Below are 26,999 nucleotides of genomic sequence, written 5' to 3' on the forward strand. Positions count from 1 at the left end.
AATACTAGATTATTGATAGTATAGAACTTGATGACCATAGGCTTACCCAATATTATATTTAAAAATATTTTTCTAAAGCATTATTGGATGATTCCACATAAGCAAACAAATAAACATAGTAGCAAAGTGCCTTTATGATTTATCCTTAAATTTATGTATACTCTTACATGCTATTAGTTTATAATGGGTAGAAAGTATCCAGACCATGGAGTCTTTTACTTAAGATATTTCTTGAAGGGGCGCCTGGGTGGCTCAGTGGGTTGAGCTGCTGCCTTCAGCTCAGGTCATGATCTCAGGGTCTTGGGATCGAGCCCCGCATCGGGCTCTCTGCTCAGCAGGGAGCCTGCTTCTCTCTCTCTCTCTCTCTCTCTCTCTCTCTCTCTCTCTCTCGATCTCTCTCTGCCTGCCTCTCTGTCTACTTGTGATCTCTCTCTGTCAAATAAACAAATAAAGTCTTTAAAAAAAAAAGATATTTCTTGAAGTACGATACAGTGCTTACTGGTAGTTTTGGTTCATTTGAACATTAGGATTTTTGAGATTTTAACAGGTGTATTAAGGTATAATTGTTGTATGAGAAACTATTTATGTTTAAAATACACAGTTTGGTAGGTTTTGATTTTTGTATGCAACGGGGAAACGCTCTACAATAATTAAGATAATAAACATATTCATCACCCCAAAAGTTCCCTTATGCCTTTTGCAGTTCTTCCCTTTGAATCCTCCCACTCATTGCCAGCTACCACTGTTACTATCATTATGGATTAGCTTGCATTTTCTTGAGCTTTATATCATTTATATCGTGGTATAAATATATACAGGGTATGTGTTCTTTTTGTTTGACTTTTTAAATTTTTTGTAATTATTTTAAGATTTGTCCTTGTTATGTGTATCAGTAGCATAACTTTTTATTGCTGAGTATTATTCCAGCATATGGATAAGCCATAATTTGTTTACCCATTTATCTGTTGATAGTCATTTGGATGTTTCAAGTTTTGGTCTATTAAGAATAAATTTACTTTGGACGTACAAGTGTTTGTATGGACATAATGTTTTCATTTCACCTAGGAGTAGAATGGCTGGATATGTGGAACAATATATTTACCTTTATAAAAAACTGCTAAATTGTTTGTTATAGTGGCTGTATTGTATTGTTTTTACCAACAATGTTCCAGTTGCTCCACAGCCTCACCAATATTTGGTATTGTCAGTCTTTTTAATCTCATTCATGTTAGTGGGTGTATCATGGAGTCATGTTGTAGTTTTTATGTACATTTCACATAGTGACCAGTAATGTTGAACGTCTTTCCATGTGTTTATTAGTATTTGTATGTTTTTCTTTCATGAATTGTCTGTTCAAGTCTTGTTTTTAGTTATGCTTTTTATAATTGAGTAGTAAGAGTTCATGATACCTTCTGGATCAGAGTTCATTGTTAGATATTTGTTTTGGAAATATTTTATTCCAGTCTTTGATTTGTCTTTCCATTTTTTTAGTATTCTCTCTTTTTCAATAGCTTTATTGATAATGTAGTTCATATTTCAAAGATCAGAAGTTTTTAACTTTGGATTCCAGTGTGTCAGTTTTTTCCTTTTATGGATTGTGCCTTTGGTATATATATCTAAGAAATACTCTCCTAATCAATATTTTCTCCTGTGTTTGCTTTTAGAAGTTTTTTTTTTTTTTTTTTAAGATTTTATTTATTTATTTGACAGAGATCACAAGTAGGCAGAGAGGCAGGCAGAGAGAGAGGAAGGGAAGCAGGCTCCCTGCTGAGCAGAGAGCCCGATGCGGGACTCGATCCCAGGACCCTGAGATCATGACCTGAGCCGAAGGCAGCGGCTTAACCCACTGAGCCACCCAGGCGCCCCGCTTTTAGAAGTTTTATAGTTTCAACTTTACTTTTAAGTTTGGGATACATTTTGAGTTAATTTTATAATACGGTGTGAGGTATAAATTGAAGTATATATTTTTGGCATATAGATATCCAAATATTCCAGCATCATTTGTTGAAAAGACTAAATTTGCTTTTGTACTTTTGTCAGAAATCAGCTGTATCTTATACATGGGGGTCTCTATTCTGTTGATCTGTTTGTCTTTCTTGACCCCAATACTGCACTGTCTTGACTACTGTTGCTTTATAGTAAGTCTTGAAATCAAGTAGAGTTGGTCCTCCTGCTCTTTTTCAAAGCTGTTGGCTCATCCGGGCCCTTTACATTTCCATATGAACTTTAGAATCAGTTTATTCATTTCTGGAAAAAAGCCTGTTGTGATTTTGATTGGAATTGCATTGAATCTGTAGATCAATTTGTGGATGAATGACATTTTAGCAATATTAAGATTTCCAGTCCATGAACATGGCATATAGCTCCATTTACTTAAGTCTCAGTTTTTCTTAGCAATGTGTTTTCAGTTTGTAGGTCTTACTATACATCTTCTGTCAGATTCACTCTATGTATTTAATATTTTAATGTTCTCATGGGTGGTATTATCTTCTCAGTTTCAGTTTCTAATTGGTGCTAGTATTTTATATGCAGAAGTGCAGTTGATTATTGATTTTTGAATCTTGTAAACTTGCTGAACTTATTAATTCTAGTAGGTTTTTTGTTGATTTCATAGAATAGATAGATCATCATGTAATCTACATAAATATAGTTTTACTTCTTTTCCAATCTGGATGCCTTGGTTTTTGTTGTTGTTCTTTTTTGGTTTTGTTTTTTTGTTTTATTGCCTTACTGTACTAGCTGTAATAGTACAGTGTTGAGTAAAACTGGTAAGAGGGAACAACCCTGTCCTGTTCCTGATCCCAGAGGAAAAGGCTTCTGCTTTTCAACATAAGTATGATGTCAGCTGTCGATTTTTGTAGATGCCAGTAATCAGGGTAAGGTTTTTATGAATGTTTATTGCTCTAAGAACTAGAAATATAATTGATAATCCTCTTGTTCAAATTAAGTAAAAAAAAATTAAGTAGAAAACACCACATTTACATTTTTAAAAAACAAAGACTTTCAGTATTTTTTAGTATGGTAATACTCTTTTTAACAGAGAATTCTACAGGGGCGCCTGGTGGCTCAGTCTTTAAGTGTCTGCCTTTGGCTCAGGTCATGATCCCAGGGTCCTGGGATCAAGCCCCACATTGGGCTCCCTGCTTGGTGGGAAGCCTGCTTCTCCCTTTCCCACTCACCCTGCTTGTGTTCCCTCTCTTGCTGTGTCTCTCTCTGTCAAATAGATAAATGTTGAAAAAAAAAAAAAAGAATTCTACCACTACCAAAATTCTGGCATTGCGAGAGAAGTTACAATTAAACAGTTTTTTAGTATTTTCTCTGCTCTGTAATTGTTGTGACATAAAGTCGAATTCAAATATATTATAAGGACATGATGAGGAAGTAGAAACTGTAGATATATAGTAAGAACTTTAGGGGCGCCTGGGTGGCTCAGGGGGTTAAGCCTCTGCCTTCAGTTCAGGTCTTGATCTCAGGGTCCTGGGATCGAGCCCTGCATTCGGCTCTCTGCTCAACGGGGAGCCTGCTTCCCCCTCTCTCTCTGCCTGCCTCTCTGCCTACTTGTGATCTCTGTCTATCAAATAAATAAATAAAATCTTAAAAAAAAAAAAAGAAGAACTTTAAAGTATAGTTGGCCCTGACCCTTGAACAACATGGGGGTTAGGGGCGCTAACACCCCTGTGCTGTTAAATTCATGTCTAACATTTGACTCCTCCCAAATTTAACTACTAATGGCCTCTTCTCTGAACTCAAGTCCTTAGTAGACCTGTCTACAATGGTGTCCTTCAGTTACCTTGACAAACAAAACTGCTTCTTAGCTAGACGTCTTTGCATTTCTTCCTGTGGTGATTGGCACAATCAGATATTTTATCATCTAGGCCAAAATCCTGGGAGTTTCTTTCACTCCTCCTTTTCTAAGTTTGCTGGAGGGTCAGTGCTTATTTTGTAATATTATTTTTCATGTTTATTCCTTCTTTATTGCTTTTGAAATCATTTAGATCCTCGTCATTTTAAAAAATCTGTGCTATTACTGTTTTCTAATTGGTTTCCTGGCCCGGGCCCACGATTTCATTCTTCATTTTGTTTCCAAGGTGATATTTCTAAAATACATACTGGATCATATTACTGCCTGGCTTAAAACCTGTCTGTGTTCTGCATTGTCACTAGCAGTGGTTCTTTGGAGGAGACCTCTTTTTTAATGGACCTCTTTTGAGACTGTCTTTAGAGATTTCCTCACTCCATGATGTTCAATACCTCTAGAAGCTGAAGTCTGGGTTAAGAACCTTTCTATTCCTCTGTGTGGTATAGTTCCCTCTGCAGACGTTATTACTCTCCCCCAACCCAGCCTTCATGCTCCAGCCATTCTGAGCTACTTGGATTTTCTCCAAACACACCAGCATATGCTTCTCTTCCCTTGCTTAGAATTTCTCCATGTGCCTCTTTTCCATGGTTGAGTTATTCATTCATTCAAGAAATATTTATTGAACACCTTGAGGAGCTGTGCCAGGGCTGAATTTACTGTGTACTCATGGAGCTGCCTAATGATATAAACCAACATTAAATACAAGATAATTATAAAATGTGTTAGAGAGAACAAGGTAATTGTGGGAGACAATAACAGGAGGAACCTAACTAAAACTAGGGAACAGAAACCAGGAAGGGCCTTTCTGAGGTAGCGACCTTTAAGCAAAGGCCTAAAGTGTACTCAGGAATCGGGTTAGTGGGGAGAGGGTCCCAAATCGAGCAGCATGCAAGATATCCCTTCTTTGGGGAAGCATGCACGTGAAGCACTAAAGGAAGGCCACTATAGCTGAAGCATAGTAAGTGAACAGGAGGGTGGTAGAAGTTGAAATTAGAAAGGTAACAAGAGCTGTATTTTTTATATCTGGGTCTTGCATGTCGTGTTTTTGGTGTTTGGATTTTTTTTTTTTTTCTAAATGCAGTGTGAAATTATTGAAAGAACTTAAGCAGGGGAGGGACACACTAAGATTTGTGTTTTGAAATTAAGTGGTTCCTGTATAGGAAAATGAATTGGGGGATGTGTGCACGAGTATGAGAGGCAAGACCTGTTAAATTATTATAGTCGTCTAGGCTTGGGACAAGGTGGCTAGCTCTCTAAGCCAGCAATGGCGAAGGTCAGAAATAAACAAATCTGAGATATCTGTTCAAGGTAAAGTCAGTAAAAGGCAATGATGGATGTTAAGTCCATGGAAAAGGAGACATTTATTTTCTGTCTTCAGCCTTTAGAACCATGCATGGTATATAGTAAGTGCTCAGTCAGTATTGTTGGGTGGGTGGAGAGTTGAGTATATTGGGTGTGGGGAGGGAGAGGCAGTTGTCTTTGATGACTTGGATTTCTGACTAGATCATGTAGGCAGATGAAAGGCTGATTGTTGAGATGGAGAAGCAAGTTTTGAGAGGCAGAATAAGAATTTAGTTTTGGATTTATTGAATTTGAGATACCACTGGTGTATCTAAATGTGTATGCCAGGTAGCAACTCTTCAGAGCCCAGAAGATAGAGGAAATCCATTTGCCTGACTTTAATGCCCATTATATCATTAGACAAATATTTCTTGAGCACCTGCTCTGTGTGTAGCACTGCCCTGGAATATAGCAGTGAACCAGAGATCAGGGAGCTTATATTCCTGCAGGTGGGGGCACTGAGTGGGTGGGTGATAGAGCAGATGATCATTTTTTATAGCATTTATTTTTTGAATACTGTGTGCAGGAGTACCATATAGGGTATAGTGAGGATACAGAGTTAAGACAGATTCTCTACTGAGGAAATAACTAATGTTTCATTGAATGGCAGGAGGCGTGGCTTTTGTTACACTATTAGTTAGTTTCTGTATGTTAACTGACCCAGTGCTCACCCTCAATCTGTTTACTATGACTTCTGCATTCCTGAGTTCTTCATTTTGAGAATATTTTTATTGGGTGGATTTTGTCTTTAAGTAGGGTTTTTTCTTCTTCTCCAAGAAGGGCTCGTAGGTGCTTTGTTTCCTTATTTCTCTACAGATTCTTTATATCTTAATTTCCAGTATGCATAAAAACTTTCTAAAGAAATTTTAGATGTTATATCACTGTTTTCTCACACTGGAGTGATATCTTGTGGCATACGGAATCTTTTTGTGGAGAAGTCTTGAGGCTGATTTAATCTTTCCCACTTGTACATGACTTAAATTTTTTTTATCTAGGTGTTCATATAACTATTTTTTAAATTTTTATTTTAATTCCAGTTAGTTCATATACAGTATTGTATTAGTTGCCAGTATACAGTATAGTAATTCAACAGTTCCATATATCACCCTGTGCTCATCACAATAAGTCCTCTCCTTAATCCCCATCACCCATTTCACCCATCCTTTTACCCCCTTCCTCCCTCTGGTAACCATCAGTTTGTACTCTATAATTAACAATCTCTGGTTTGTCTCTCTCTCTCTCCCCCCCCCTTTACTTATTTGTTTTGTTTTTTAAATTCCACATATGAGTGAAATCATATGGTATTTGTCTTTGACTGACTTATTTCACTTAACATTATTCTCTCCATCTCCATCCATGTCATTGTAAATAGCAAGATTTCATTCCTTTTTTATGGCTGAATAATATTCCTTTATAGATATATGCCCACATCTTCTTTATCCATTCATCAGTTGTTAGACACTTGGGCTTCTTCCATATGGCTATTGTAAATAATGTTGCTATAAACATAGGGGTGCATGTATCCCTTTGAATTAGTGTTCTCGTATTCTTTTGGTAAATACTCAGTAGTGTGATTGTTGGATCATAAGGTAGTTCTATTTTTAACTTACTGAGGAAACACCATGCTGTTTTCTACAGTGTCTGCACCAGTTTCCATTCTTACCAACAGTGCATGAGTGTTCCCTTTTTGTCTACATCCTTGCCAACACCTATTGTTTCTTGTGTTGTTGATTTTAGCCAGTCTCACAGGTGTGTGGTCATATCTCACTGTAGTTTTGGTTTGCAGTTCCCTGAAAGTAAGTGATGATGAGCATCTTTTCATGTGTCTGTTGGCCACCTGAATGTCTTCTTTGGGGAAATGTCTGTTCATGTCTTCTGCCCGTTTTTTAATTGGATTATTAGTTTTTTGGGTCTTGAACTTTGTAAGTTCTTTATGTATTTTGGATACTAACCTTTTATCAGATATGTCATTTGCAAATATCTTCTCATTTCACAGGTTGCCTTTTTAGTTTTGTTGGTTATTTCCTTTGCTGTGTAGAAGCTGTTTTATTTTGATGTAGTCCTAATCGTTCATTTTTGCTTTTCTCTTGCCACAGGAGACAAATCTAGAAAAAAAATTGCTTTGCCTAATGTCAGAAAAATTACTGCCTGTGTTCTCTTCTAGAATTTTTATGGTTTCAGTTCTCACATTTAGGTCTTTAACACTTTTTTTTTTTTTAAAGATTTTATTTATTTATTTGACAGAGAGAGATCACAAGCAGGCAGAGAGGCAGGCAGAGAGACAGGAGGAAGCAGGCTCCCTGCTGAGCAGAGAGCCCGATGCGGGACTCGATCCCAGGACTCTGAGATCATGACCTGAGCCGAAGGCAGTGGCTTAACCCACTGAGCCACCCAGGTGCCCCGTCTTTAACACTTTTGAATTTATTTTTGTGTATGGTGTAAGAAAGTGGCCCAGTTTTTCTTCTGCATGCTGCTGTCCAGTTTTCCTAATACTGTTTGTTGAATAGACTGTCCTTTTTGCATTAGATATTCTTTCTTGCTTTGTTGAAGATTAATTGACCATATAGTTGTGGATTTATCTCTGGGTTTTCTATTTTGATTTATTAATCTATGTGTTTTTGTGCCAGTACCATGCTGTTTTTATACTATAGCTTTGTGATATAACTTGAAGTCCAGAATTGTGATGCCTCCAGCTTTGCTTTTCTTTTTCAAGATTGCTTTAGTTATTCAGGGTCTTTTGTGGTTCCAGACAAATTTTAGGATTTTTTTTTTGGTTCTAGTTCTGTGAAAAAATGCTCATGTCCTATAACTCTTTACTTAAAAACCTTATATCTTTATAACTTTAGCAGTGTACTTATTAGTGTTGATTATTTTCTGTTTTTATAGTATGGTATGTTGTTCAGAATTCACTTATTTTGTATTTGGGGGAATTTTTCTGTTATATTTTTGAATACTATTTTTTCTTGTATAACGCATAGTGATTAAGAACAAGAACTGTAAGGTTCACGTATCAGCTCCTCTGCTTCTCTGCTTACTAATTGACCTTGGGCAAATTTCTTAATCTTTCTGTACCTTAGTTTGTTCATCTATAAAACAGGAATAATAATAGCATTTACTGAGGATTAAATGACTTAATACATGTAATATAGTTATAACAGTTACTGGCATATGTTATATGCACAGTAAATATTAGCTGTTATTATTAACTATTCCATTTTTCTGTTGCTTACTGTTCTTTTTTGTGTTCGGAAGGCCTGTGTGATTCGCAGGAATGTTCTTGAGGTCACAGGGTTCTCTGTGTTGTGTTCTCATGGCAGGTGCTCTGACTTTCCCTCATTATCTCCACTTCACTTCCAGCAGTATCATAAGCCTAGGAATATATCAGCATATTTTTGTTCTTTGATTTTACTTCCTTCTGCTGTCCTGGGTCTCTATAGGGTCCCTTACTCCCTTGTTATACTGCTACACTGGATATTGACTTCCTAATCATAGGACAGATAGATCTTCATTTCAGATCTGTGATCCTTATGTTTCAAGAAATGGGTTTCCTGTTCAGGTCTACCAAGAATTTTTTGGTATTGATCCAAAATTTAGATTTGGCAAGTATGTTTTGTAGTTAATGGTTTAAGGTTATAATCATGTCCTTTCATAGAAGGTGGATTTTTTTTCCCCTTCTACTTTTGCTTTTAGTATTGAGGAAGCCTGGTAGAGTAAAATTATCTTTATTATCTTTCATCTTTACCTGGAATTGAATGCATATTTATTGAAACAACCAGTGGTTTTTGAGAGTGTTGTCTTGAAGAAGCACATTCAGGTAGAAACTGGTTTCCTTTATGATGTATTACTGGGAAGTTGCCTGTATGGCACATATATATTAACTGAATTCTCCACTCAGCTTTGGGATTTGGAGATGCAGATTCTATAGGATTGGGAGTTCTTTTGTAACCAGTTCATGTTGGCTTATCTTTGCCTGCAGCTATATAAAGGTATGAATGCCTTTCTAGCTAAATATTTTGTAGTTATACCAGATCTAATTTTCTGATTCTCACTCATGTGAAGACTTTTGATTAGCTATTAAAAAAAACAATGCAAAGGGAAGATAATATTTTGTGGTAATACAGTAGTCTCAAGGTTGAGAACCAGAGACTCTAGAACATGAAGGTTTGAATCAAAGGTCCTCTGTCTACTGGTTATGTAACTTGTATATGTTACTTCTGCCTCTTTGAACCTCACATTTTTCTGTTGTAAAAAGAGGCTAAAAATGGTATTTATCTCTTAGAATTGTTGTTAGAATTAATATATGTAAAGTACTTAATGCAGAGACTGGCATGTGTTAAGAACTTTTAGTGGAACTAGTTAAGTAAAGTTTAGCTATTATGCTTTTAACTGTTAATCATTATTCTTATGAATAATGGAGGGCATATATTTGGAGCAAATTGCCTAGCATAATTTGTAACTACCCAGGGTAACTTGAAGGTATTGAGTGTTTCTCAACTAATCATTCTTTCCAAATGAGTATTTTTCAGGGAGTCCAACCCTAGGAAATATGCAACAGCTTACTGTTCTTCTTCACCTAATATACAATTATTTCCAAGCAGTTCATCTCCTCTTTAAATACAAGTTCAGTAGAAAGTTTTTTTCTCATAGGAATTCAGAAACGTTTGTTCTGATGATGAGCTCATTTAAATTTGGGTTTGAGCACTGATAGAAAACTAAGCTGGTTTCCCTTAATGGGGAATCTGGCCATTCATCCTCCTTCACCCTCCCAGGGTAGAATTTTTTTCAGGAACTAAATAGCTTTATCTAGCAGGGTCTTCCTGCCATTAGCAGTGGAACAGTACAAAGGCCACATTGAGCATAGCTGCTGGGGAAACCCTTTTTCCTTCTCTGGCCTGTAAATGCTGTTCTGTCTCTCTGAAAAGCCCTGACATCAGCTCTTGGAAAAATCCAAATACTTGTGTTAGAACAGGACTGAAACACTTGCCTGGGCAGACACTAAATGGCTGAACTATAGTTCTAAGTTTACCAGATGCCTCTCAGTCATGTTATGGTTTAAAAAAAAAAAATTGACATCTATGAGTTTCAGACATTATCTGGAGAAATTAGGATAGAAATGATAATTTAGCAGCTTCCCTCCTTATCCTCATTTTATTCTTTTTAAAAAATAAAATCTAACTTTGAGATAATGTGGAATTCATACACGGTTGGGACAGAATATAGCAACGTTATAAAGTTTGTGTAGTGTTTTTCATATATTAGGTGCTTCATAGGTATTTGATATTTGGGGCAGAATGCACTGTTACTGTGAACAGACTGAATTTGACTTTCTTGGTGTTCAGATCTGTGGCATATGAAGGTTTATTCATTCACTAGGGTGTTCCTTTAAAACATCAATTAGGTCATCCCTTAAAACCCTCCTGCTTTCATTGTACTTTGAATAAAATCTGAATTCATTGACATGGCTCACATTCTTACGTTATCTGGCCCCTCTCTCTATCTGCTAATCTCATCTCATTACTACTTTCTTGGTCATTTTCTACGCTCAAGCCACAGTGGACTTTGTATTTCTCAAATTAGTAAGCTTTTTCTCCATTGTGACTTTTGTCCTATTACATTTGCCTAGAGCTTTGTGCCTGAAGATCTTCTCATGGCTGGCTCCTTCACCTCATTTAGGTCTCCGCTCAAATGCCGTAGAAGTCTTCTTTGAATAAACAAAATTAATCCAGTTAGTCACAGTCGTATATCTTTTATTTTTCTCATCGCACTTACCACTGTCTGAAATAATCTGGTACAATTATTCGTCCAGTCTGTCTTCTTGTAGAATGTAAGCCTCGTGAGAGCAGAGGTTTTATCTGTTCTTCCATGTAATCTCTAGTGACTGGAACAGTATGTGACACTGATTGCTATTTATGTAACTTAGTGTGTTTTTGGTTGTCTACAACTGGAAAGCTAACTGGTAAGGACATTTACTGGCTTACATAAAAAGAAGTCCAGAGCTGGGTTCAGGGATTTTTGATCTCATGGTTTACCGGGGTCAAGAGCACAGGTTCTTTCCCATTTTCCACTCTTGCCATCAGTGTCAGCTTCATCTTAAACTAGTTTTTAATGATGGATGCTAAATAGCAGTCAGGGCTACTTGCTTCCTCATTCCTGTCCAGTGGGAGCAAGGACAAGAAGTTTCACGTTTTTTCTTAGGAGTAAGAAAATACTTTCACAGATGCTTTTAGCAAACTTTGTTTGTATTCTCCTTGTCTCTTTCTGAACTAATCACTTACTCAACAATGGACTTACCATTCAGTGCCAAAAAGCCCAGCTCTGTTGGTGCAAATGGAGTCCGCTTCCCTTGGATCATCAAGCTCTGAGAAAAGTGGTAGATAACTGAATAAAAATAGGGTGAAAAGGACGATTGTGGTCTGGATTGGTAATCATTTATGTCTTCCATAATTCTAAATAAAAGTATTTTGAATGAATGAATTCATTTAGTAAATACATATTGAATTGTCTAGTATATGCTCAGCACTATACCAGTAAATTAGAATAAAAAATGGTCCTCACCTTCAGATAATTTAAAGTCTAGTGAGAGAGACAAATTAACAGCATACTAAAATTATTTTAAAAATCAATTGATTAAAATAATTTAATACAAATAAATCCAAAATAAAGCAAAAAAAAAGTGAAAGGGGGAAATAAAGAACAGATGAGACAATAAGCAAATCACAAGATGATAGACTTAAACCTATACATATCAGTAATCACAATAAAGATAAATGGTCTAAGCACTCCAGTTAAAGGCAGAGATGATCAGATTAGATAAAACAGGAAAGCCTAACTATGCTACAAGAAACACACCTTAAACATAAAGACAGTATAGTTTAAAAGAAGATATGTCATGGTAGTATTAATCAAAGGAAAGCTAGAGTGATACATTAATATCAGATAAAGTAAGCTTCAGGACAAAAATATTAGGGTTAAAGAAAGTCATTACATAATGATAAAAGCATCAAGTAAAAAAGACATAACAGTTCTAAACTTTTATATAGCTAATAACTGAGCTTTAAAAATTTCATGAAAGAAAAACTGATATAACTGCAAGGACAAATAGACAAATCCCCAATTATTACCAGTGAGTTCAAATCTCTCAATAATTGAAAGAAGTAGAAAATCAGTAAGGGTATAGACTACTTAACACTATTGACCGGTTTGATCTAATTGCTTTTATAGAACATTCATCCAACAACATATTACAGTTTTGTGGGTTTTTTTTTTTTTGGCATGTATACATGGAATATTTATTAAGATAGACCATATTATGGGCCATAAATAAATTTAAATAAAAGGGTTAAGTCAGGGGATCCTGGGTGGCTCAGTGGGTTAAGCATCCGACTTGGTTTCAGCTCAGGTCATGAGCTTGCAGTTGTGGGATCAAGCCTTGCATCTGGCTCCATGCTGAGTGAAGAGTCTTGTCTTAGATTTTTGTTCCCTCCCCATCTGCTCCTCCCCGCCTTGCATGCTCTCTCTCTCAAATAAATAAATCTTTTTTTTTTTTTTTAAGGATCAAGTCATATAAAATATGTTCTCTGACCACAGTGGAATTAAATTAGAAGTCGATAAAAGAAAGATCTCTGGAAAATCCCCAAATATTTGGAAAATAAACAACATACTTCTAAATTACCTGTAGTCCAAAGAAGATACTAAAAGGGAAATGGGAAATTATTTTGTACTGAATGAAAATAAAAACACAATTTATCAGAATTTGCAGGATGCCACTAAACCATTACTTAAAAAACATTAAACTCCTTTTAGAAAAGAAAAAAAGTCTAAAACCAATGATATCAATTTCTGTTTTAAGAAACTAGAGTAAGAGCAAGTTAAAACCAAAGTAAGCAGAAGAAAAGAAATGATAAAGATCAGAGTAGGAGTCAATGCAGTAGAAACAGAAAAACAGTAGAGAAAATCAATGAAAGCAAAAGCTGGTTCTTTTGAGAATAATAATAAAATTGTTAGAACTCTAGCCAGGCTGATCAGGAATAAAAGAGGGAAGACAAACATTACCATTCTCAAGAATAAAAGAAGTGACATCACTACAGATTCTACAGATATTAAAAGGTTCATAAGGGAATATTATGAATAGCTTTATGCCAATGAAGTTAACAATTTAGATGAAATATGGTTTAGAATTTTATAAATTCCACCAATATACAAACATGTGTATATAACTATTATATATATAAGAACATATAAAATATACATATACATTTACATAGTTGTAAATATACATTTACATAGTTGTATGTATATATACACAGCTACATACATACATCTTTTTAAAAAAATAGTTATTTGAGAGAGAGAGAGCACGTACCAGCAGGAGAGGGGTGGAGGGAGAGAGAGAAGTGGACTCCTCTACTGAGCAAGGAGCCTGATGTGGGGCTCTGTCCCAGGACCCTGGGATCATGATCTGAGTTGAAGGCAGATGCTTAATTGACTAAGCCACTCAGGTACCCTGAGAAGATATTTCTTCATGTTAAAAAGTAGAAAACCATTGCTTTATAGGAAACTTTACAGTTTTGGAAAGGTAACAGTTTCATTCTTCAGTCCCTTGAGGGAGAGGAATTGTCTTGAAAATTTATAAAAAATAGTATTAGTAATGTAGACCTATTTAAAAATTAACATCAGGGGATGCCTGGGTGGCTCAGTTGGTTGGACGACTGCCTTCGGCTCAGGTCATAATCCTGGAGTCCCGGGATTGAGTCCCACATCGGGCTCCCAGCTCCACGGGGAGTCTGCTTCTCTCTCTGACCTTCTCCTCACTCATGCTCTCTCTCACTGTCTCTCTCTCAAATAAATAAATAAAATCTTTAAAAAAATTTAAAAAAAAATTAACATCAGTAGTCTTATGTATCAAAAGTGTATTAGGATAAGCCACATTTAAGGGAGAAAATAGAACAATGTCAGTGAATTAAAAATGAACTGAACTTTGTAAAGCAGTGATTCCCACTCCATTCTGGAGTGACATAAGAGGAATGTCGAAATATTTAAAACACACTTTCCTCCATGTTTCCAAATTCAGTGCTGTGGTGAGCCATTGTTACTGATAAGAGTGTACCCTGTACATTCTATGGTTTAGGGCCAAGAAAAACTCTTGTAAAAAGTGTGAAATAGCATGTAGAACTAATTTTCTTACCTTTTCCCCCACAGAATCAGAGGTCTTTTTTCCTTTGTGCTGGTTTGAAAGTTCGGGGTATTCAGATTTGGCGTAGAAAATGTGATTTAGGGGGCACCTGGCTGGCTCAGTCAGTTGGCTGTGTGCCTTCAGCTCAGGTCGTGATCCTGGGGTCCTGGGATTGAACCCTGCATCTGGCTCCCTGCTCAGCGGAAAGTCTGCTTCTTCCTCTCCTTATATGCTTACCAGCCACTCATCCTCTCTCTTTCTTTCTCAAATAAATAAATAAAACATATTTTTACAAAAGAGAGAGAATGTGGTTTCATGATAAACTAAATGGATAGCTAAGAGGAATTGAAGAATTGTTAATATTTGATGCCAGAACCAAAGCATTTATGAAGAGAAATCTCTAGTTTATAGCCAAAAATTGCATTATAACATTAATTATACACATAGCTAATAAAAGTAGTTTTAATGAAAAATAATTTCCTTAAAAGAAAATAAAATATTTTTATGAGTGTGGAATGTGTGTTATATAGAAGATTTAATTGTAATTATATTGGCTATGATCAGTTTTTTTATTATTAGTCTTATCTTTACTGATATTAGTCTTTACTGATATTTTATTTTTATATAGCCTGTTTTATTTATTTATGGAAATATTTCACCAACTAAGGAGTATGACATAAATTTAATAATATGTGACTAAAGTACTCATAATGTGTTTCTTATGTAATTTAAAAAATTATAAGTAGAAAACATGGAGTGTGAGCAATCCTTATTCTCTTAGAGTTCTTCTGGAAAGTATATGAGGTTTTTATTTGTTTATAAGAAATAGGCCTATGTAGGTTTAGTTCAAGGAAATTGAACATTTTTAGTATATATTGGAATTAGGTTTATACTTCTCTGACTCCCTATTTTTTTGGCAAATTCTTGTCTATTCAGCTTTGTGGTATAGATAGGATGGTGAATTAGCCTTCTTTGTATTCAAGGACTGAGCATACCAAGTACAATACCTGAAGGTAAATAAAGCTGTTGAATAATAGTTATTTGGGTGTTAGTGTAATTCTGTTTTTCCTTCTCCTAGATTTTCAAAATAGGATTCCTATTCTTGTAATTGTGTTGGCATTTGGTAAGAAATGTTTAGGAACATTTAGGATAAATGCATTGTAATTTGTTTTCTTGTTGAATTGGTATTCCTTGCTATGGATGCTATTTTTAATGGATGTTTTAGATTTTTTCTTTAATAAAAATGGAAACTGCAAATATATCAAATATGTGCTTTAAAGTGATACATAAGAATTTACATTTTGAGTAGAACTTTTTTTATATCATAGAGGATACAGTGTTACTTGAAATTTTATATTTTAATTTTACATTTTCATAAAATTCTCAAGTTCAGATTAATGGTAGAGTTTGTCTTAATGACACCTCAATACAAAAGGTGAAAGCCAACTAAGACTTTCTACTTTTTCAGAAGGACAGTTGTATCCTTTGGCAAATCTGCAGAAAGCAGCTTATCCTAACAAATTTTGCACAGTTCTTGCTTCAGTTTACAAAATTTGAACATTCAATCTTAATGTACTTTATATAAAATCTTCTTTTTTAAAAATTTTATTTATTTGTCACAGAGAGAGTGCACAAGCAGGGAGAGTAATAGGCAGAAAGAGAAGCAGACTCCTGGCTGATCAGGGAGCCCAGTGTGGGACTTGATCCCAGCACCCTAGGATCATGACCTGAGCTGAAGGCAGCTGCTTAATGATGGAGCCACCCAGGCATCCCTATAAAATCTTTATATAAGATTGAGAGAGAGGGTGCCTGCATATGTGCACATGAGTTGGGGGGAGAGGCGCAGAGAGAGAGAGAGAGAGAGAGAGAGAGAGAGAGAGAATCCTCAAGCAGACTCCCTGCTGAGCACAAGTCTACACAAGGCTGGATTCCAGGACCCAGAGATCATGACCTGAGCTGAAACCAAGAGTTGGCTGCTTAACCAACTGAGCTACCCAGGTGCCCCTATTCTGTTTCTTGAAGTAGGCCTGCATTGCTATTAATTGCCCTCTTACTAATTGCTTTTGCTGTCTCCCAATAATTGTTGCGTGTTGTCATATTTCTATTTGCAGTTGTCTCTAGACATTTTTTTTAATTGCTCAGATTTCTCTGATGACCCTGTGGTTGTTTGGTAGCATGTTTAATCCATATGTTTGTGTTTTCTTGTTTTCTTCTTGTAATTGATTTCTAGTTTAATGATGTTGTGGTGGGACAAGGTGCTTGAAGAGATTTCAGTATTCTTTAATTTATTGAAACTTGTTTTGTGGCTTAACATGTGATCTATCCTGTCAGTGTTCTATGTGCACTTGAGAAGAATGTGTATTCTGTTGCTTTTGGATGGAATGTCCCATATATATATCTATTAAGAACATCTGGTTTAATGTGTTGTTTAAAGTCAGTGTTTTCTTGTTGATTTTCTGTGTGGATGATTTATCTATAGATGTCTACCATTATTGTTGTCAGTTTCTTCCTTTAGGTCTATTAATACTTTATTTATTTTGGTGTTCCTATGTTGGGTGCATATATATTTATAAATGTTGTATCATCTTGCTGGATTGACCCTTTTATCAATATGTAATGCTTTTCTTTAACTTATTAAAGTATTTTTTAGGGGCACCTGAGTGGCTCAGTTGGTTAAGTGACTGCCTTCGGCTCAGGTCATGATCTTGGAGTCCTGGGATCGAGTCCCACATCAGGCTTCCTGCTCGGTGGGGAGTCTGTTTCTCCCTCTGATCTCTCCCCTTTCATGTTTTCTCTCTCTCTCTCTCTCAAATAAATAAAATCTTTAAGAAAAAGTATTTTTTTAAAAGATTTTATTTGAGAGAGTGTGCACAAGTCGGGGGAGGGGCAAAGGGTGAGGAAGAGGCAGACTCCCTGCTGAAAGTCATGACTCGAGCCCAGAGGCAGACGCCTAACCAAATGAGCCACCTGGGTGCCCCAGAGTCTTTATTTTAAAGTTTATTTTGTCTCTTACAAGCATAGCTACATAAACTTTCTTTCAGTTCACATTTTCATCTTTTTCCTCCCCTTTACTTTCCATCTCTGTGTTACTTCTGAAATTAGTCTCTTGTAGGCAGCATATCTCTGAGTCTTGTTTTTTTTTTTAAATATTTTTATTTATTTTATTTGAGAGAGAGACAGTGAGAGAGAGCATGAGCGAGGAGAAGATCAGAGAGAGAAGCAGACTCCCCGTGGAGCTGGGAGCCCGATGCGGGACTCGATCCCGGGACTCTGGGATCATGACCTGAGCCGAAGCAGTCGTCCAACCAACTGAGCCACCCAGGCGTCCCTGAGTCTTGGTTTTTTAATCCATTCAAACACTCTGTACTTTTTGGTTGGGGAATTTAGTCCATTTACATTTAAAGTAATTATTGATAGGTATGTATTTATTGCCATTTTATTAATTGTTTTCTGGCTCTTTTTGTAGTTCCTCTCTGTTTCTTTCTTCCTTTTTCTTCCCTTTTGTCTCTATAACCTCCTTTAGTGTTATGTACAGGTTTCTCTTCATTTTCTTTTGTGTATTTACTATAAATTTTTGCTTTGTGGTTACTGTGAGCTTCACAAATGCATCACAGTTTTTTATCTTATGTGACATCAAAAATAAACATGGGGAGTGTAAAAATGTAGTTTTAGAATGTATTCAAATTTAAGTTGTCATCAACTTAAAATAGACTGTTATATACATAGATGTTATTTGTGAACCTCACAGTAACCACAAAACAAAAACTTATAGTTCTTAGTGAGTTCTTATATTTTTAGTACTTTTGCCTTTTGACCTTCATACTAGCTTTATAAATGACTAATCCACTACCTTAACTACATATATTATCTTTTTCAGTGAGATTTTTACTTTCATGTTTTCTTGTCATTAATTAATTGCTTTTTTGCTTAAAGAAGACCTTTTAAAAAAAACTTTTTTAAGGACAGTTTAGTGATGATGAACTCCTTTAGCTTTTGCTAATCTGAAAAATTATTTATTCTCTTCTATTCTGAATAGTAACCTTGCCAGTAGAGTATTCCCCCACCTCCAACACACACACACCCATAGCATATTCTTGGTTTGAGGTTTTTATTCCTTTCAGTTCTTTGAATATATCTTGCCACTCTCTTCTGACCTGCAAATTTTATGCTGAAAAATCTGCTGATAGCTTGTGGGGTTTCCCTTGTACATAACAAATTGTTTTCCTCTTGCTGCTTTTCAGATTCTCTCTTTTTTTTTTTTTTAAAGATTTTATTTATTTATTTGACAGAGAGAAATCACAAGTAGGCAGAGAGGCAGGCAGAGAGAGAGGAGGAAGCAGGCTCCCTGCTGAGCAGAAAGCCCGATGTGGGGCTCGAACCCAGGACCTGGGATCATGACCTGAGCCGAAGGCAGCGGCTTAACCCACTGAGCCACCCAGGTGCCCCTCAGATTCTCTTTTTATCTTTAACTTTTTTTTTTAAAGATTTTATTTATTTATTTGACAGAGATCACAAGTAGGCAGAGAGGCAGGCAGAGAGGGGCGGGAGACAGGCTCCCTGCTGAGCAGAGAGCCTGATGCGGGCCTGGATCCCAGGACCCTGGGATCATGACCTGACTGGAAGGCAGAGGCTTTAACCCACTGAGCCACCCAGGTGCCCCTTATCTTTAACTTCTGACAATTTAATTGTAATGTTTCTTGGTGTGAATTTTTGGGGGTTTTGTGTAGAACTCTTTGTGCCTTCTGGACCTGGATGTCTGTTTCTTTCCCTGGGGTAATGAAGTTTTCAGCCATCATTTCTTCAAATAAGTTTTCTGCCCCTTTCTCTCTTCATCCAGTGGGCTGTCACACTCCTCTAGTGTATTTTTTTTAGTTCAGTTACTGTATTCTTTTGCTCTCTGCCTCCTTTTTGGTACTTTCTTATATTTTCTCTTTGTTGACGTTCTCACCATGTTTATCTCTTCTCCCAAGTTTGGTGACCATCTTTATGACTATTACTTTGAACTCTTTAACAGGTAGATTACTTATCTCTGTTTCATTAAGGACTTTTTCTAAAGTTTTGTCTTGTACTTCTGTTTGCCACCTATTCCTGTCTCATTTTGCCTGAGTCTCTGTGTTTGTTTTCATGTATTAGGCAAAACCTCTCTGAGTCTTGAAGATGTGGCCTTCTGTAGGAGATGACCCATGGGACCCAGAGGTACTGTCTCCCTGGTCACCAGACCCAGGCTCTCAAGGAGCATCCCCTGTGTGTGCTGCACATGCCTACTGGCTGTGGTGGGGCTGTGATGGTGGCGTCAGGAGTAGAGGGAGGTGTTGCCCGGTTGCGGCATGGTTAGGCACTGAAGTGGGGGATACCAATCTGCACTAGCAGGTTAGGGGAAGGTTGTAAAAATTAACAAAGTAGCATTAGCAAGGTAGAATATGATCACAAAAATGGCACTTTCCAATGTTTCTTTTCTTGGAGAGAGTCCCAGCAGGTTCCTGAAGCTCTGGCAGTTGCTTTAAGATGAGTAATTGGGTCTCCTTCACATTTGGTCTAGGAGCTTTTCAAACTGCTGCTTTTGGATTAGGTCTCAGGGCGAGTGAGTCAGCCTGCAAACCTTTTAAGAGTGGGTTCTCAATTCCCTACATTTCTGTGGTTCTCCAGGACCTAATCCCTGTTTATATTAAGTTTGAGGGGCTTATCTCTCTGGTGCATGACCCAAGAGTTGAGGTGCTCGATGTGGGGCACAAACCCCCTTGCTCCTCAGGCAAAAGTTCCATTTTTTTGAAATCCCTTCTGATTGTGGGTCATTGTGCCTGGGGTTGGGTGTTGGCAAGAGCATGTCTCTGCCTCTCCTACCTGTCTCAAATTGGCCCTTTTATTTTTTGTTGTGAAGGCACTGTTCATCTAGTTTCCAGAACTTTTTCAGAGGAAATTATTGCATGTTAGCTGTTGAATTTTTGTGTCCATGGGAAGAGGTGAATTTAGGATCATCCTACTCTGCTGTCTTGAACCACTTCTCCAAACAAATTCTGAAATTGGGAATTGTGAAGTAAGATTAAGGTTTAAATCCTTATTTGCTAAGCAAAATAAGTCAGTCAGAGAAAGACAAATACCACAGAGATTTCATTCATACGTGCAATTTAGGAAACAAAACAGATGAACACGGGGAAGGGAAGGAAAAATAAAATAAGGTGAAAACAGAGAGGGAGGCAAAACCATAAGAGACTCTTAACTCTAGGAAACAAACAGGTTGCTGAAGGGGAGGTAGGAAGGAGAATGGGGTAACTGGGTGATGGGCATTAAGGAGGGCACTTGAAGTAATGAGGGCTGGGTATACTAGGCAATAAATGAATCACTAAATTCTACCCCAGAAACTAATAATATAGTATATGTTAATTAAATTGAATTTAAATAAAAAATTTCATTAAACAAAGATTTAAATCCCTATCAAATGAAAATTATGTATTGTCATTATTTTGTCAATTTTGGGATTATTCTGTAGAGTCCAGTTTGTTTATTGTTTATATTTATTTAATGATGTTAGTATCTCATATAAGCATGGATTTGATATTTTGAATGGTGTTGAGTGGAAAGAAGATAACTAAGTAGTTTGAGGTTTTCTTACTTTTTTCTGGCAGTTCCCTTTGCTTCGTTTTTTGAAGTGAATAATTGGAAGTCTAGAAAGACACTATATAAGTTAATGATGATACTCATTATCTCAAAGCAGAGTTATTTAGAAACCTTACAGGAGATATTGCCTAAAGTAGTACTATTTCAGATTGTCCATGAGGAAAAAAGAGCCTATAATAAATAAGATGTTATTTTCATTGTGAATTACTTTTCCCAGTTCAGAAACATCCAATATCTGATTTATAATATCTGGCAGAGGCAATTAAAATAATTTAGAATTTACTGTTTGATTTGTCAAAGTATGTCTAGGAAAGACTAAGGATCGTTATGTGTTAAGTTCTTCAATAAAAGTAGCAGTATCCTAAGTTATATTTAAGAATTTAATTTGAGATTGTCTTACGTTACATTCTAGTGAATCGTTTTTGGATTTTACACCAGAACTGAGCTCCCTGGTCCTTCTTTCTGTGGTTTTGTATTGCAAGGTCCAGAGGTTTAAAACTAATAACAACACCATGAAAATTCTCGAGTCATCCTGTCAGCTATAGCTTCTGTTCGAGTCTTTCTGATATAACTAATGTTTATGCCAGCTCTGCTGATAACTTTTCATGCTTTAGATCTATATCCTAATAAAAAGGTACAATGGTGGATAATTTACGGATTTTTTTTTTTTTTGCTTTTGCTGTACTTTTTAGTTCTTTTAGTGAGTGTAAGCTAGACCAGTTATAAATTGTAGGTGGCAAAAGGATTTATGACTGGTGTTTTTTGGAGAGCTAGGAGTGTTAGTGGTCATTACTACTTTTGGCTCTATGAATCTTACTGTCCAGAGATCTAAAGATTGAATTAAGTTTAGCTGAGGTCAGCAGTATGTTCTAAATCCCTATACTTAAGGGTACTTAAATGCCCTTTTAGCTGTTTTGTTATTTTGTGAAAAATGATACAATACTAGAGCTAGCTGGTTCATATTCACATTGGAGTAGTTTCAAACTTTAGTGTTGTGCTTCAGGATATTTAAATTATTTTCTAGAAACAGATGAAAAAAAAACTTGATTTACATCCAGGACACAGAATGCCGTAATCACTCTTGATACTTTAAAGGAGATGGGAAATAATGGACTCTTGCTAAGTGGTGGGTATGGTCAACACAATTTCACAGGCTTAAAAAAAAAAAAAAAAAAAAAAATCTCTGACCCTACTTGCTAGGAAAATGAAAAGTTAGTTGTAACCTGATCTTTTCTCTTACCCTGCAGCATCTGCGAAGTTTGTTAACTTGAGTATTGACATTAATTTTATATGACTTGGCAAGTTAAACCTATAGTTTCATCATTGGCTTTGAATTATGCATTCCTGTGGATTTCAGAGAGCTAAAAACCTATTTGAATATTGTTAGGGTTTTTTTTTAAGATTTTTATTTATTTATTTGACAGGCAGAGATCACAAGTAGGCAGAGAGGCAGGCAGAGAGAGAGGAAGGGAAGCAGGCTCCCTGCTGAACAGAGAGCCCGATGTGGGGCTCAATCCCAAGACGCCAAGATCATGACCTGAGCTGAAAGCAGAAGCTTAACCCACTGAGCCACCCAGGCGCCCCTGAATATTGTTAGTTTTTAAGTTTATTTTTCTTTTCTACTTAATTTGAAGTTAAGGCTCTAAAGCTCAGATTTTATTTTTGTTCTGATTAATAGTTAATAATAATTTAATGGTTATTAAGTGCTAGACAGTGCTTCTCATTTAATGCTTTGCATGTTCTAATTCTCAAAACAAATTTGTAAGGTAGGAACTAGTATAATCACTATTTTCCAGAAGATTGTTAGAGAGCCTGAGCACCTTGTACAAGTGTAAAAGCACCTTTTAAATTGCAAAACTAGAATATGAACCTCATTTTTTTTCTGAGGAGCCCTTGTCCATGAGGCCTTGAGATCACGTGCAGTTCTCATAGACTGTGATGGAATGCTGTATTTTTTTGCATTGATGTTTGTCATCATTTCATGAGGATTGAGCCCTAGACTTCTCTTACCTGCAGTCTGTTTTGCAGAGTTCTTTGTCTAGAAACTCTCCTCACTGGCATGGATTCCAGTAAGCTAGTGCTGTATTTCATGGATTCCAAGGTGCACGGGCTTTTCATCCTGCTTTTTAACATTGCTAAGATCAGGATGTATCTTACAATGGAATTATTGAGAATTCTAAATTTAGTAGCTGACATTAGCAAGCTAATGAAAACTTGCCCACTATCCAGTGTAGGTAAAATATCCTGAACTTAATTCTCCTCTTTTCAGTCACCCCTTATAAAGAACCATCCAGAGTCCCAAATTCTTCATCATAATTAAACCTGAGGAAAAAACATCTAATACCTTGAAGGAGATAGAGAGGGTAGGAATTAAGGTTTAAGTGTGGTATTTCTATTTTTTTCTTTCAGGACACTTTCTTTCAGGAGTAATATCAAAGGCTAGCTCTTTTCTCATAAAAAATCATCTATAAAAGGAAAAAATGACTTCTAATAGGCTATATATTATAAGCAAATATGTGTTAACAAAAACTTTGATGGCCGTTTAATGTTTCTAATCTAGAAGAAATTCTGTTTAACAGTCTTAAAGGGATATCCCAATTAGAAAGTCACGTATATGTATGTATTGTATAGTAAAGTGTGTGTGCGTGTGTGGTTAAACCTGGCTAAAACTGGAAGTTTTACTAAAGGAAATATTATTTATTGGGTTAGGGTTATTTAAGTACCAAATCACAACTCCCTTTACACTGTAATAACATATTGGGAGGAGTATGCAAATAAAAACTTTGAGGAGGGGGCCCCTGGGTGGCTCAGTGGGTTAAGCCGCTGCCTTCGGCTCGGGTCATGATCCTAGGGTCCTGGGATCGAGTCCCGTATCGGGCTCCTTGCTCAGCAGGGAGCCTGCCTCTCTCTCCGCATCTGCCTGCCTCTCTGCCTGCTTGTGTGCTTTCTCTCTCTAAGAAAAAAAAAAATAGAGGAGGCTTCTATATACTGCTACCTGGGGCTTTAATATTAGAGCTCAGAACTTAAAAGAAAAAGGCATCCTGAGTCAAGTGAGTAAATATAATCATGACCTTTAAGGCTCTTGGTTAGAATTTGTGGCATTCAAGTATGCTTAGTATAGGTAATGGAAAGTAAGGATATCTAGTGATCTTATCCCAATGGCTCTAATTTCTGACAGCACTTTCCTTTTGAAATTATGGGTCTTCGTATTCATACTTGGACTTCATCTCATATCTGGAAAAATACACACATATGTAAATATGCACAGACATGTTCATTGTTGACTAAATGTCCAAGTGATTAATATGGTATTTTTATGGTATTTTCAAAAGCCAGATATAATTTATTAAGGACTTCCAACGTAATTCAGCATTCAACTACAGCTCTTTTCCATAGATAGCTAACCAGAGGAGGTTGTTACAGTTGTATGATTGGGTTGCAGAATGGACAGGGTCTTGAAAATAGAGGATTTGGGGGACCAGAATTGTTTCTTCAGCCTAGTGTTGGGCTAATTGTGGAATTTAGTGATTAGAGAAGAAATACTGGATTTAAAAACTTGTGTTTGAGAGAGGCTCTTCACCTGTACTTTAAGAATGTAGTAAGTCGACTATGTTAAGCAAATTTTACTGTGCAGTAGTCCTTGTTCTTCATCTTTTCACTCCATTTTTTATCCTCCTCCTTCCCCTCCCTTTCCATTCCCTCATAAGAGAAAGCAGCTCAGGAAGCTGGTTTACAATCCATAGTCTGGGAACTTCCGGGATTCTTTACCAGAATCTCCCTGGGTTTTAAGGCCCTGACGCAAGCAGCATTGTTTTGGGGTAGGAGTTTTTATGACCGCTCTCAGGAAGAGTGGCTAAGGTTGCTCACTGCAGCCATTATCCTTCGTAGAAACTCAGTTGGGAATTCTTTCCTGCCAGCTCCTATGTTCATGTCTAAATTAAAAAAACATTCTCCCCTCCCCACACTCCCCCAGCAAGTAAGGATGGACTTCCTGTTTCTGAAAATTTGGTGATCTCTTGTAATTGGTCTGTTCTCTAGAGCAGTTTACTCTTATCCCAGAACCTCTTTTCCTTGATTATCCCTGACTTTGTTGTGAGTGAACATGCACTTATTATGAAAGTTTTTAGACTCTTTGTATTTTTCTTTGGATCAATTCTAGTTTTTATAGGAGTTAAAGGAAATGGTAATTAAACTTGTACTTTAGAGGTTTTTTTTTTTTTTTAACTAAATTATCTCCATGACAAATAAAATAATCATTTAAGTTATCATTGTTTTATGTTTGTTTCTTACTGTGTTTATTAATGACCTTTTTAAAAAAAAAAACAGTTTTATTGATATTCTTAATAAGTCCCATTTTTGTTACCCAGGCTAGATAATCTTTACATAAAATGCCATGGGTTGTGACCATTTCTGAAATAACAGACCTGAAAGGGGAACGGGAGGAAATCCGAAAACACACGTAGACTTCATGTTTATGTGTAACATCAAATTCTTATCAGGAAGCCTCCAGTAATATTTCTTTCAAAAAAGGCAACCAGGAGGAAATGCAGTAGTTCTTAATAGCTTGTAGAACGGAAGAAAGAAAAGATGTACCCTTTTGTTTTCTACTTTTGGAACATAGTCTTAGTAACTGGTAGTACTGCAGTGGTATTTCCTCTAGATTTCTGTTATAAATGCTAAACATAAATGAGAATTGTGATTTAATTGTGATCAAAGGGTAGTAGATAGATCAATACAGCAGTAATCACCACCCAGATATCTTGGGGAATGGGGAGAGGGGATGGACAGGAAAAAACTTCCCTTGTTAGGGAAAGTGAGTATAGTATTTTAATGGCAATGTATTTCTCTTTGCCTTAGTTTTTTAAAATCTGTAAAATGGAAATAATATCTTATTACGTATTTTTTAGGGTTAAATGAGATAGCACTTGTCAACAGTTTAGAATAGTGCTTAGTGTCTTGTAAGCCCTTAGTAAATTTAGCTGTTGCTGTTTGCGTTCAGTTTTTTATTTTTTTATTTTTTTATTTTTTTATTTTTTTATTTTATTTTATTTTTTTTTTTGCGTTCAGTTTTTTAAAGGGAGAACCCCATACTCAGTGACAGCTCATGGTAAATGCACCTGCAATTTAAGATTTAACAAAGCAGTTACTAAAAAATAGCATCCAGCTTTTTAAAACTCCAGCTGTTTGTCGAATCTTGCTTTGGGAAAGTTGCATAAGATTTACATCTCTTATTCTGCTTTAGTAGAATGAATAAATTTAATAACAGTCTTATACGTGAAATAACTACATCTTCCCTTTTTTTTTTCTTTGTTTCAGGTTTCCCCTCAAAAAACCTATAAGGTAAGTTGTTCAGTTGCCCTTCGTACGCGTCGGTTAAATCTTAATTAGAAGCATTCCTTTGAAATTATGGCGGGTTTTTATGGCTTTTGAAAATGTGGGTTTAAGTAGTTTAAAATATCAAAATGTTTTACAAATTTAAAATGTAACAGGTGTTGCCTATTTTTTCTGGAAGGGAGCATTGTTTTGATAACATTTTCAATGTTTTTAATATAAGCAATTTAAAAGTTTGTTCAAATTGATAGTTAAGGTCACTCCCTATGAAGAGATTTAATTTTAAAATCTATTGTGACTGTTTTCAGTTGTGAGTAGCTTGGGGAGTGTAAATGGCTTGCCAATTTTTGATACATTTTATCATGTGGGTAATACAGCTGCCTTTAGTTAATGAACTTTGGCAAGCTGAATCAGTCTTAATTACTTTAAGAGTAAAGGAAAAAAATCCCAAATGTTCACATTCGCCTATGCTCAGCGCCTTATCTCCTTATGTATTCAGATCCTGAGATTAAATGTCTTTTCCTCAGTGCTTATTCTCACTGCTCTCTCATCATAATTTTCATGAATATTATTTAGACTGTAGGTAGTATATCATTCCTAATTATGTTAGTACTTTTATCATTTTAGTGACAGCATGGTCCAGGATACTGATGCTAATCTTGGCATTTCTGTTAATTAGTA

The 26,999-nt window shown here is 36.2% G+C and overlaps 1 protein-coding gene across 4 annotated transcripts in view; it reads left to right on the top strand.

Moving 5' to 3' along the window:
* Positions 1 to 26,999, top strand: part of ARHGEF12 (Rho guanine nucleotide exchange factor 12) — a 145,806-nt gene that overhangs the window by 42,950 nt on the left and 75,857 nt on the right. For all 4 annotated transcript variants that reach the window (XM_047690928.1, XM_047690925.1, XM_047690926.1 and 1 more), the window contains exon 2: positions 26,304 to 26,327. In XM_047690928.1, coding sequence (XP_047546884.1) covers positions 26,304 to 26,327 — 24 coding nt within the window. The remainder of the gene's footprint in view (positions 1 to 26,303; positions 26,328 to 26,999) is intronic.

This window comes from Lutra lutra, chromosome 10, assembly GCF_902655055.1.
Source record: "Lutra lutra chromosome 10, mLutLut1.2, whole genome shotgun sequence".
NCBI lineage: Eukaryota > Metazoa > Chordata > Mammalia > Carnivora > Mustelidae > Lutra > Lutra lutra.